The sequence below is a fragment of the Bactrocera oleae genome, chromosome 3 (assembly GCF_042242935.1).
Source record: "Bactrocera oleae isolate idBacOlea1 chromosome 3, idBacOlea1, whole genome shotgun sequence".
Classification (NCBI taxonomy): Eukaryota; Metazoa; Arthropoda; class Insecta; order Diptera; family Tephritidae; genus Bactrocera; species Bactrocera oleae.
This window is the reverse complement of record NC_091537.1, coordinates 311,421-325,060: the sequence shown is the minus strand read 5'-3', so window position 1 is coordinate 325,060 and position 13,640 is coordinate 311,421. Positions and strand designations below refer to the sequence as shown.

Genomic DNA, 13,640 nt, shown 5'->3' with positions numbered 1-13,640 from the left:
AAAAATTAGAAACTATGAAGTATTTATTATACAACAGTGAATATTACCACATTTTTATAGAAAATTGAACCAATAAAAATTATACTATATAATACGACCCAAATTATATTTGTACATTTATCATATCTTCAATTATTTAAAAAAACATCTTGATCAGTACCCTCTTTACAATTGCCATTTCTAATTTAAAATTTTGATAATGAATATAAACTCTTTAATTTATTCATTTCATATTAAATACTTATGAACGTAGAGGCACCAATTCATTAATATTTTTCAATAACAAAAATATGTACCTACTTATATATGTACATAGTATGTAAGTGATATCTTAGTGAGTACTTGTAATAGGTATATGCATTTTTATGAAAATAAAAATCTGAATTTTGCTTTGAATGTAATAAAAAATTAAATCATCAACCAAAAATAAAATTATTTTCCATTTAATAAAATCAAACAGCTGCCAAGTCCTATTGTGTTAATTTTGTTTTTTCTCTTTTCTTGGAGGAACGCCAGTGAAAAGCTACACCTACGTTTGTATGTGGTTTTGACCACATCTTCACAAATAAATATGCATTTCTCCACCTCTCTTTACGGATTGTGAGGTTAAATCACGCCCAAATCTCTTGAGTATACGTATTCATGGCCTTGATATCTATACTCCACAACTTTGTATTTCAATATCATCCTGTCTAATAAACGAATGCACAAACACTTCAAAATTCCAAATGTATCCAAAGCCGGCATTGAATATTCTTCCTATTTCGGCAAGTTGCCCAATGCTTTCCTTACTCTTACATTTATTTAAATGTAAATTCATACAAATATATGTGCTCATATAAAGTGATACGTATTGAGTTAAAATAAATTTAAAACTGTTCCAAAAATGTTTTATATGTCACTTACCACTATTTAAATTGTAATTTTTGGCACTGACAAATCTAATTCACTTCAATCGCAAATTTCTATGAAATTAATCATCCACAACTGTTCGCTTCGGTAGAAGATTTTTTATATTTCCTTTTCGCCAAAATTCCTCGCAAAAAAAAAAAAACGAAAAGGTAGAGTTGCTTAGTTCGTATTATTGTAGAAGCTTTGAAGCCAGAGAACGGAGAAATATCTAAAAATTCTCTATCTCTGATACCAATTATTATTAGAATGTGTAAAGAGAAATCAGTTGATTGAAAACTCGCCTTTCAAAAAATTACTGCCTTTTATTCAGCCTTTTACTCATTTACTATTTAGAAATGATTTATTATTAAATATTATATACTGTCTAAAAACCGTATATATTTTTATTTTGTGTCACCCTGTATTTCTGATTTCAACAGATTTATGATAATTTATATAGAATATTGTAATAGGGCAAAACGTCAAGACAATATGGAGAGAACGTATACGATCTCTGATGTCAGCTAAATTAATTGAATTCCCTGGCTATAATATATGACAGTTTCATTTTCAGTTAACTTATTAATTGTGATTTTTGTTTGCAAACGGGTAATTAATAGTAATAGTAATATTTATTTACTTAAAATTATATAATGCTGTTTGATACAAATTCGGGAAACTTTCGCTCCGTTTAATCGTTTGGAAAATTCTGCTAAATGACCACCAAGTGCTTAGAAGAAATGTGCAAATCTCACTCCCGAATTATAATGAATGCGAATTGACATGAAAGTATCGTGTTTAGTGAAATAAAATCACATATTATAAAGTACAAGTAATATATAAATAAAATATATATATTTCTGTAAAATTGTGATAAATGTATAATACAGTTTGTAATTTAATTCTAACTAAAAGAAATACTTTAAATTAGATAAACAATGTTCAAAAAGTGATAATACTTGTTTATTTTGTAATGTGCTTTGTACATTGGTTCCAACTCTCAAATTGGTGGTTTTAGAGATGGAACTGTGAATCGATTTATCGAAGAACCAAACATCATTTATTGATTATCTCCAGTTTAATTCGAGAAACCGTAACATATTACAGACATAACAAACCATTTTGATGGCAGGTTTTTTTTAATAAAATTATTCTCTAAGAATCTGGTTGCGGAATCAAAATTGAAACCGATAATAAAAGTAGTAGGGGTCATGAATTTAGATATTATTGGTTTGACGTTTGAAACAGAAATTGTATCGGTTTTGGATGTCACGGTAACCAATCTTATCGGTTTTGTTATCAGAAACAATACAAGAAGATAGTCGCTTAGTAAACAGCTGATTCAAATATTGTTTATTCATATGTTCGAAATGACAAAAATTCAAACAGATTCTGTGACACCATTAAAAATCAGAATTACAATTCTGACAACCACGCAAATATGTGTATTGGAATCCACAACACCACAATAAGACCCTTACAGATCGACAAAGCGCTTTGAGCCTATAACAAATTTGTTGAGACGGCTAATCTCCGTTTCGGCTATGCCTTCTGGTCCGCCGAAGGTAGACTAAAGCTAAGACATTCCTCACTTTCGTACAAATTTGTCAAAAGTTATGCCCGTAGTTGCAACGCAGAAATCAGTTATTCTCTTTTGTTTTCGATTCACCAAAAAAAAAAACAATCCAACTATTAAAAATAGTCTACCTATTTATCATTATGTTTATTCGACTGTTATTTAGTTATTTTAAGAATATTTCAAATATATTCAAGTTTATTTTTTAATTACTACAAAATTGAGATTGGCAGTCCTGCGTTGCAAGAGATTGTTCTCTCATAGCACAAACAGTCACCGACATTCCCTCCTTCCCTACTTACCGTATCAAACCAAATTTGTCAAAAGTTACACCCGCAGTTACAACGCAGAAATCAGTTTTTTTCTTTTGTTTTCATTTCACCAATGTTGCCATTGTTCTATTTGTATACACGATATTTCACACATTTAGTTTTTTAGTTATATTTTTTCATAATGTAAAATTTCGAAACTAAAATCCAACTATTAACAAGTAAGGAAGGCCTAAGTTCGGATGTAACCGAACATTTTATACTCGCAAAGTCAAATGGTATACTAGTTTTAGATTTCTTTGTGGATCTTGCCGCCTTGTTCTATGTTGACCGATATTTTCGGTAAAAAGTCAGCTGTAGGCACTGGGGTCCACATATTCAGTACCTAGAGGCTTGAACAGTTTTGATTCGATTTAGACAATTTTTGGTCACAAAGTGGCATACTTTAAACGTATTATTCACGCAAAGTTTTACGCCGATATAATCATTGTTGTTTGATTTGCATACTGGAAAGTGAAAACATCAGATGGAATTTAAAATGCTGGTTGTAATCCGATTTCGCTCATTTTCGCACTATAGCATAGAAATATGAGAAGATAATTATGGTCCATTGTCTAATTTCGAACGCGGCTCCTATAAAGTCAGCTCATACGATCCCTGTGTTAAAATTTATTGACTCTGGTGTGTTTAGTGCTTGATTTATCGCGCTTTAATTTTTTTAACAGTAACGTTACATGGGGAGTGGGCGGGGTTGTCACTCGATTTCACCCATTTTCACACCGTAGATAGAGGTGCTAAAAGCATACCAGCCTTGTATCTTATTGTGGAGCTTAGGTATGACAATTTATTTGTTTTTGATTAATGGCGTTTTGTGGGCGTGGCATTGGTCCGATTACGCCCATCTGCAATACCAACCGTCTTACGGTATCAAGAAACATGTGTACCAAGTTTCATAAAGATATATCAATTTTTACTAAAGTTACAGCTTGCACAGACGGATGGACGGACGAACGGACAGACAGTCACCCGGATTTCAACTCGTCTCTTCATCCTGCATATTTATATATATATAACCCTATATCTAACTCGGTTAGTTTTAGGTGATACGAACAACCGTTAGGTGAACAAAACTATTATACTCTGTAGCAACATGTTGCGAGAGTATAAAAATAGTTTACCTATTTATAAATAAGTGTATTCGACTGTGATTTTGAGTTATTTTAGGAATATTTAAAATATATTCAAGTTAATTTTTTAATTACTACAAAATATCAAGATTGACAACCCTGCGCTGCAAGAGATTTCTCTCTCACTCTCAGCTCACTCGTTTATCCGGAAAAATTCCAATTTTCGCGGATATACTACCGTACGGTCTGTTGAAGCGGACGGTAGTAGCGGTGGTGACTGTTCATTTACATTGCGCTCTCATAAGATAGGTCGTAGCAGCTGACGTACGGAAGGGAGGAATGTCGGTGACTGTTTGAGCTATAAGATTGACGGAGAGCGCCTTACGGAAAACTATCCCTTTCACCTTCCCTCCTAGCTTCGACCCATTTATGAAAAAGCTCACCGCCCTCTTCTCCAGCGATTTCTTTTCATCCACATTTCCTTTGTCAGAAAAAGCAGTCACAAATGGCTTCTGTGATGCAGTGATCCAAATTTTCAGGAATGCAGCTAAAGGAGTCAGCGTGTCCTTGTTTGGACCCCTTCATAAACCCAGCTTCCCTGAGCCTTAGAGCAGACTTCACAGCAATACATCTGCCTGCAATATTTAAAATAGCATTAGGTGCTATTGTTGGTGTAGTCCGTAGTGCAACGAAGATTCCGATGAGAGCCGCTCTTTGGCCACGCACAAGCTTTTTAGCAAGTGAAGCTTTTTCGAGGGCCCTTCACCAGACGAATACACCGTAATACACTATAGTACATTATTGGCTCGACGCCGGTTTCGTAGAGCCAAAACACCACTTTTGGTGAGAGTTTCCACCTTTTCCTTATATCTCCTCTGCATCAATATAAGGCACCCGATGGAACCCCCGAAAGAGCGGAAACACACGTTTGGAATCTAATACCTCCTAGTAAATAAAACCATTTTAGTTTTACTTGGGTTGACGCCTTGATCGTTTCTATTCGCCAAGTTGAATAAAACGTTGAGGTACCCTTCTGTTAACTCATAGACGGTATTTAGGAATTTTTCGGTAACCATAAGAACATCGTCAGCCTCGTTCCTCGAGTTCTTTAAGTAGGTCGTTTACCATCAAGATCCAAAGCAGTGGGAAAGTACTCCACCCTGCGGAATTCCTCTATTAACCTTTTGGCACAACCCCACTCCGCTACGACCATTCTGTCGCAAAGAAGACTACATATGATATGCTTGAGATTCGATTCCACCTCAAACTTTTCGAGGACTTTAACCACTGCCAAATATTGTGCAGAAATTCCTTGTGCATAAGGGCTCCCTCCAGCCATGACACTACATCATGCAAAACAGTGTCGTCCGACCTGCCTTTGATATAGCCATGTTAGGCCCTTAACAATGTACCCCTCGATATTCTGCTCCTAATGTGTGTGTCATTTGCATCGAGTCTAACACAATTCGCGTAGACAAATAAGCATCTTAATGAGAAAGGGACAGGTGCAAAATTTCCGATCGATAGCTTAAAAACTGAGGGAGTAGTTCGCGTATATACAGACAGACAGACGGACATGGCTAAATCAACTCAGCTCATCATGCTGATCATTTATGTACATAACCTGTACAGAGTATAAATATGATATGTGAAAGATATAAATAATTGTATTATAAATTATGAACAAATAACAACTGGTATATGAAACAAATTACATACCTATTTGTGTTCTACAAAGAAAAAATCTCAATCCCACTCAATATAAAAGGGCTCTAAAATCGTTGGTTTTTTGCTTCACACCATATATACCATACATGTGTATACTTTCCGCGAACGCCTTCTCGCAAGACGTCTGTGTGAAACACACGAATACTCAGAGTGTACCCGCGGGATATTGGCTGCCGATAACTGTTTTAGATAATCACGATAAAGCATATTTTGTGAATGATTATTATCTTTTTTTAGTATGTTGAGTAAATGACTTTATCGTTTATAATAGAAAGAAAATAAGAATAATAATAGCAATAATTCACCCTATAAAGTGACGGTAAAACAAAGTATAACAAACTGTATCCTAATAAATTACAAAAATGAGTGATGATAAAAGTAATTATGAAGTGCCTCCACCAATGTCATCTTCGTCCGAAACTGTGCCACCCACTGACGGTGATACGTTGTTGCTAGAACCAAAATATCCATCAAATGGCCAATCTATACCGAAAGCACCATCTTCACCAGTGGCAACAGCGACTTCTACACTTTCAACACCTGCTTCATCAATAACTGGTGGACCCACAAGCCGTTTAAGAGCACCAACTAATTACAGTAGTGACATAGTTGGAAGTATTTCAAAAATTGGTCGACTTTGCTCACACGCCGCTCCGAAAACAGGCCCACCCCCTCGAGGTAATTGTTGAACTATTTATTCAAAAGAAGTTTCAGAATGTATTGTATTAAATTATTTAAAAGTGTAACGTTTGGATAATATTACAGGATTTGTATTATTTTACCGAGATATTTGAGGATGCACATTTTAATATTCAGTAAGAAATAACTCAATGAGATCGCCTCGCGACCTCAAACGTTGTTATTTAAAAATTATATATACAAGTACAAACATACTACTCGTATATGCTATTTAATAGCTTCATTGGTTACAGAGTTATAATATAGCGCAGGGGAATATGCAGTCTAATACTTCTGAAAAATTTGTATACTATGTAAATTGAATACAAATTTTAGTATCCTGTATATCTACTTTATCTGAAATTTCACTATTAATAGATTTTAAGAATATCGTGATTATGCCTCTGGTTTTAAATCAACAATTTTCAATGTGTCGTTAATATTTTATTTAGAGTCCTTTGTACATCAACAGCTAAAAGACAATTATTTTCAGATGTAAGCGTTTTACTTTGCCTTCAATATTTGGAAAGCGATTTATGCGAGCACCAATCTAAAAGCAGTATACACGAAAGTGCGAAAATGCACTTTAATAAGTACCCGTGACACCCTTTGCGGGCACTGGCGTACAAACCAGCCGCAATAGGTAGCTGAAACTATTTTACTTGTATAGAACTATTTTACTTGTATAGACTTTAATTAGAGATATTAACCGCTCGCATAGGGTGATCAGGAACGGATGGCCTAAAGGCTTTTCCATTATCACCAGGAACGCGCGACAATCCTTTAGAATATACAATGATCGATTTTGAATGCGCGTACATAGTTTTTCACATTACCACCTTTATTTTACATTACTGCCATAAATACCGCCTAGAGCTCCCGGGAGCGTGGCATTTGGCGAATTTGGCGTACGAACCGGTTGCACTGGATAGCTGATTTTATGATTTGACGTTAGGCAATGGAATTGATGGCATGTGCAACCGTCGATGGCGTTAAAATTCCGACTGTCAATATTCCTAAGATTTTAGTTGTAACATTCAACAGTCTGTGGTCCTTCACTCCTCATACGACCACAATAACTGCCAAAGTACACAGCCACAGACGAAGATGCCTTAGACGTGTCAGAACACTGCACTCCGGACTTTCCAAGATGCCTCTTGGTTGAGCACTTACACAGCAAGGCCCATATGCTTCCGGTTAAGGAACATAGCAAGCTCCTCTCCAATATCTACTGTGATTTTTTCGCAAAACCATCATCTGCTTAAAGCGGAGCCGCCTCCTAGGAACAGCAAGAGGTCCTTCCTTGACTACGTCGACAACATCGAACAGTACGCTCACCAGACTTTGGATGCAACTAACTTCAGACACGCACTGACCTTCCATTCACAGTGGAGTCATTAACACTTTCACAGACTCCATCCCAGTGATCGGAGTACTTGGAGTGAAACCACTACCCACCCGTCTCAGACTTATAGTTTTCGAGATATTAGGATTTAAAGTTCAAAAATTGTAAAGCTAATGCCCGTTATTTCACGTGTTTAAAACGAAACGGATCGGTTTCGCACCACGTTTACTCTAGTGGATAATGCGCATTCTCACAGACGCCATACAGTGCGCACTGAACACGCTATTGCTGCTGTGGAGCAGAGATGGCACAAGATCCGAAAAAGTCCATCCTTTATCGCACGTACGATTACAATATCCAACTCGTGCAAGAATTGAAGACGAACGACCATCAAGTTCGTCGCACGTTCAGAGAATGGGCCTAAAATGAGATGGCCACCGATCCCAATTTTCACAAGAAAATTTTTTTCAGCGATGAAACTTACTGTTAGGTGTGCTCTATGAGCAGAGGGAGTCATTGGTCCATACGTCTTCGATGGGGAACGCTATAGAGCCAAGATAAATGACTTTTTCGTGCCTGAATTAGAGAGTGTTGATGTGGACGACCTTTGGTCCAACAAGACCATACAATCAACAAAACAATCAATTTATTGAAGGAAACCATTGGTGGCGTGGCCACCAAAATAGTGCGATTAAACACCACTGGACTATTCTTTGTGGGGTTATGTGAAATTACTTGTCTACGCAGATAAGCCCGAAACGATTGATGCCTTGGAAGAAAATATTTGGAGCGTTATTGCTGACATATGTACGTCCTTAATTGCTACAAAAAGTGGTCGAAATTTGGGCTTCTCTGCCGGAATTTATTCAAGCCAGCCGCGGGGATCACTTGCCCGAAATATTTTTTAAAACATCTTAATAAAAAGCTAAATTCTTGGCCGTAACATTAAATTGTATGCGTTTACTTCTTCTGGAAAACCATATGTCTAAAAAAACACCCTTTTATTTAAATTCCACTCTTTATACAACACCTACATATGAATAAGAGGACATGAACACGTCAAATGCTTTGTGATAAACATATTTTTGTTTTTATCTTAATTAATTACCAAGCTAAATCACTTTAGGTATTTATGAACAAGAATGTTTAACAAAACTATTACCCTCTGTGCAACCTGTTACAAAAATATAAAAATGGTAGAAATCCGAATATTAGGCATCCCAAGCTCTGCGCTTACACACACCTTCCTTTGGTAGTATGGTTTGCGTGACGATATCGTAAATTGTTTATTCACAAATCCAAGTCATTTAACAAAAAGGCTATTTGGCATTTACTTTATACTATTGCTATATACTATATAAGCATTTATGTATCTACTTGAAAATTTAGTAATGATGATGTTGTCTGACTGCTGTGTGGTTTTGTTGTTTTCGTTATCGCCGGTGCTACCTCTCGTGTAGCTCACAACAAAGCTTAGCGTTTTAAGGTGCTTCGGAGAAACTTTTAGTTACTCCAACGACATTTTACGAGACAGACGTGTACGCGCCTGAATTTTAATGCGAAATAGAAATTTATATAAAACGTACATATACAGACATTTGTATATATATATATAGTACAAAAAAATTAACGCTTGAAACTGCGGTGAGAAATTATTTTACGACGTTAGGAGAAGACTGCATTTTGGGATAGAAAATAGTGAAATACTGGTAATGTAGCCAGTAAATGAAAATTGTGTAGAATTAGCCAAATGCAAGTTTAATAAATAACAATTACAACACATACATATGTATGTTTTCTTGTATTCAGTGTAATGTTCAGACGATTCAGTTGTCCATATGTATGTATGTTTATACAGTATTGGCAAACCCCTTAGAGAGTTTTTTGAAATGTCTGTTTGAATGATTCTAAAGTTGTTTTATTTCTTATTTATAAATAGAGTGTATAATATTTCTAGTCGATTGGAGCAAAACTGATGAAATTACCGAATATTTTAATATAATATTCCTGTACACAATTTACGAGGTAACGCCGAATAGTTTTTTCAAATTTGTTAATAGTTTTCATTTTACAGTAACAAATTACCCGAATTTTTCGCAAAAGATCGTGTACCAAAAAATTTAAAATTTAAATTTCAAACAACTCACGGTGTTAAGCTAATTATCTAGCGATGAATGGTTCTTAAATTCCGGATGATTCAGCACCAAATTATGAGGATAAGCTCAAGCTTCTTTCAAGCCACGTTCAAATAATTGTTATTTTATAATATTAATTCGTGAAAACCACATTCTTCGAATGTCATACTTTAATGTACTATTGGGTTTTATAAAGGGATTTTAACTGTGTTGTCAACTTGTGTTGTGTTAAACAATGTAGGCAAAAATGTATAACACTTTTAAAAATATATGCAATATTTATACAAATGTTTTCGAAAAACACACATTCAAAAACTAAATAATAAAACGCGGCTTAATCTTACTTTTTGAAAACTATGGTATATATGAATTAATCAATGTGTTATTACACATTATTTCCCTCGTAATTATCTTGAAGAGTCCCGACCAATCCACTTTGATAAAAAATATGAGTTATTTTATAAAAAAAAATACTACTTGGGTACGTACACAAATATGTACATAAAAACCATATACGACATATACAAAGTCAAATAACAAGTAATAAAAAAATTACAAGTCGTTGTATGTGTTTATTTTGCTGGTGTTTTGCTGACTAGTTCAATTTTATTTAGGAAATTCTAGATGTAGACTAGTATATCTCCATACTAGTTTTAAGCTTCACTAAAGAGTATTTATGATTAGGTTTGTTGGCATACTATTTGTCGACTGTTGCGGTTAACCACTAATTAAGAATATATTATAAACTCGATACTCGGTGACATACATAAACAAAGTGAAATAAATAAATAAATAAAAAAATTCGAAGTCCAAATCACGAAATTGACATACTCACATATGTAAAGCATAAATTTATTTATAACACTTTCTTTGGTTCTAAATTAATTTCCTTTACTTAACTATAGTCCATACATATTCGTACATAAATATTTGAATTGGATTGTAAATTACATACATATGTATGTATGTTTTTAGCACATTTTAATTGAAACGATTTCGGTTTATTATTTGGATATCAATAAGCTTGCATACAGGGTATGCCATATTTTAGATCAAGTTGTGGTGATTGATTAACTTAAACGGATCCTTTAGTTTTAATAACAATCGGTATATATGTACCTATTAATATACAAATAAATACACTTAATCGTCATTTAAATATGTATGTATGAATTAAAAAAAAAACTGTTTTAATGAGCTTTGCAAAAAAAGTATAACGCAATGGAAGTGTAAAGACAAAGCGTACAGATGCACATACACTCAAGATCGAACAATTCATTTGAAAAATTGTTTCCTTACAGTGAGTGTCTTTCACTGTGTGAACACAAAAAATGGTCGTTCAAACAACTTTTAAAAAAATATCATTTATTGAAAGTTATTTTACATAGTAAGTGTGGCTTTTACTGCTATCAGTTTTCAAAAATACACCTCCAGAACTTCTCCAAGCAAAACATGTTTTTTATATCGATAAATTTGAAGTTATGCGGACATACTGTGTAGCTAAATATGTATGTATATAAGGGTGTTTTTTTGACGTGTGGTTTTTTATGAGGCAATATATTTTTCGGATGATAAACAGACTAATTTCGGAACAATATTTGTGCTAATTTATTACCAAAAAAAGGTTCGGTTCGCGTGACGCATCGCGCGCTGCATCCTTTACTCTATTGACATAATCGCCCAGGAGAGTCGGTAATTCAAGCAACCATGGATCGGTTTCACACCACGTTTACTCTAGTGGATAATGCGCATCCTCAGGGACGCCGTACAGTGCGCTCCGAAAACGCTATTGCTGCTGTTGAATGTGGTGTGTGAAGAAGACCCGAATGTGCCCATCGACTTTATGGAAGATGTTGTGGAATGATCTTTGTTTGCAGGCTTACCAAATTACCAATTACCTGCCTTAGTGTCAGGAGTGCAGACGGTCGAATGTGATACCTAAAATTTTAGAATTGTTTACCATTGAAATTTTGACATCTTTGACAGAAATGTTGAGGTCCAGTCTGTACTCCTTCGTCTAATTTGTAAGTAAGGTAGCCGTGGATATGACATGGGAGGTTTTAGTCCCCTTGCAGTGAAGAAGCGAGAAAGTTCTAAGAGATAGGCGTACACTTTTGAACACATGCGATCAATTCTATTGCCCGAATTCATTATCATACAATCATCTGCGTGTGAGGTAATATAATATGGAATAGCGAATAGAAATCATTTTTGAAACATAATGGTAAACGCTTATCTTTTTAATGTTGGTCATAAAATTAAATATCTAAAAATAACACCCATAGGCATGTACATATTCTTTGTCCCTATAGGTTTGATGACATTACATAGTTATGCAGCGAATTCAGCTAAAATCCCGGAACTTAATACAAGGCTTTAGTGAATGAGTGTAGGTTGATATGAAGATTTAAAAATCGTGTAACAAAAAGCATTTCGTATTAAGATAACATATAATATGAACTGCTAGATGCATTTCAACCGAATTCGGTGACATTCATAAATGTACAATATGAAGTGAATTTAGCTAAGTAAATGAAAAATTGAACATATTTTTAATTTAAATTTATTGAGATATACTTTTAAAATTTGTATTTGTAATATAAAATGTGCTATTTTGGATTAAAATTATGTTGTCTATTTATGAAAAAATAAGAAAAATAATTTAATGTCTATATTTAATTTCTCACCCATATGGGAATTATGTTGGCACTGTCATTTAGTAATCGCTTCAATGACGAGGGCGGTTGACATTACCATTTTAATTTTTGTAATCATTGTTATTATTTTATATACATATTTGTGAATGAATTATTATAAAAGGCAATTGCCAGCGGTCAGCTAGCGAAGTGACAGTACAATTGAATACAAAAATCAGTTGAGTTGGAATTGAACGAAGTTTTTAATAAAAGTAAATAAGTGGTTAGTGGATTTATTTCACAAGCTAACTGTATATAATATTTATAGAATATATCAAATTTTAAGATTTAATTGAAACGTATGTTGGTATTTTTGTATGTATAGGATTTTAGGAGCATATTAAAAAAACGAACAAGCAAAGTGAAATTCCAAAGCATGGTATGTACTTCTCTCCAACACTTTCGTTGATAAGCTATGAATGTTGTGTACTTACAACAAAAGCAATCAATTATAATTATTTCTTATTGGAGCATGTTTATGTATTTTCATTGATGTTTATTTTTTTATTTTATTTGTGCAGAAAGTTTTAACAAGAGACAATTACAGAATTTACGCTGCATTATTGCATAATTTGATGTCAGCTTTCTTTTGAATACTATACAAATAATATTGTGATTGACAATTACATATGTATGTAGTCCACTTTCGAAAGTACATGCATTGCCTTGGAACAACTATTTAGGGGCATATTACAGATTTCATTATTGGCTTAGAAACTAGACAAATACTTAATAAATATTTATTACCTCTCATGATTTTAATAGCACGTAACTTTTTGAAATCAAAGTATTACCGTAAATTTCGAAAAATATATCAAATTATACCATAATATTAGCGAATGTTTTGCTAACTAATATTAATACTGTAAATATTTCCCAACAGTTATTTTTTTATTGAATAGTCGTGTTTATTGTCATTTTGTATTCCATTCACAGTCTACATAAATTGATTTATAATTCTGTTATCATCCGAATATGTGTTGAAAAAGAGAAATATTTGTTGAACATCCAGGTAAGCAACAATTTAGATGAGACGCATGCACCCTCTATACGCATTCAGCTTTTAATATATACATATTTATAACTCAAGTGATTTCTATTACAACAATATAAAGTAAAAAGAACATTCTGAGGACTATAACATGTACATAAAATGCAAGTGTAGTAGCTTAATAATCGCATATACAGGTTATAT

General features: G+C 33.9%; 1 protein-coding gene across 25 annotated transcripts in view; it reads left to right on the top strand.

Moving 5' to 3' along the window:
* Positions 1-1,365: 1,365 nt before the first annotated feature.
* Positions 1,366-13,640, top strand: part of CLIP-190 (Cytoplasmic linker protein 190) — a 31,377-nt gene continuing 19,102 nt past the window's right edge. For 3 of the 25 annotated variants that reach the window (XM_070106869.1, XM_070106867.1, XM_036369609.2), the window contains exons 1-2: positions 1,389-1,723; positions 5,829-6,269. In XM_070106869.1, the coding sequence (XP_069962970.1) occupies positions 5,954-6,269 (316 nt within the window). In that variant the 5' untranslated portion in view covers positions 1,389-1,723; positions 5,829-5,953. Of the gene's footprint in view, positions 1,724-5,828; positions 6,270-9,070; positions 9,324-13,381; positions 13,458-13,640 lie in introns of those variants that run through there. The other 22 variants (XM_070106868.1, XM_070106866.1, XM_036369614.2 and 19 more) reach the window with 20 other exon arrangements.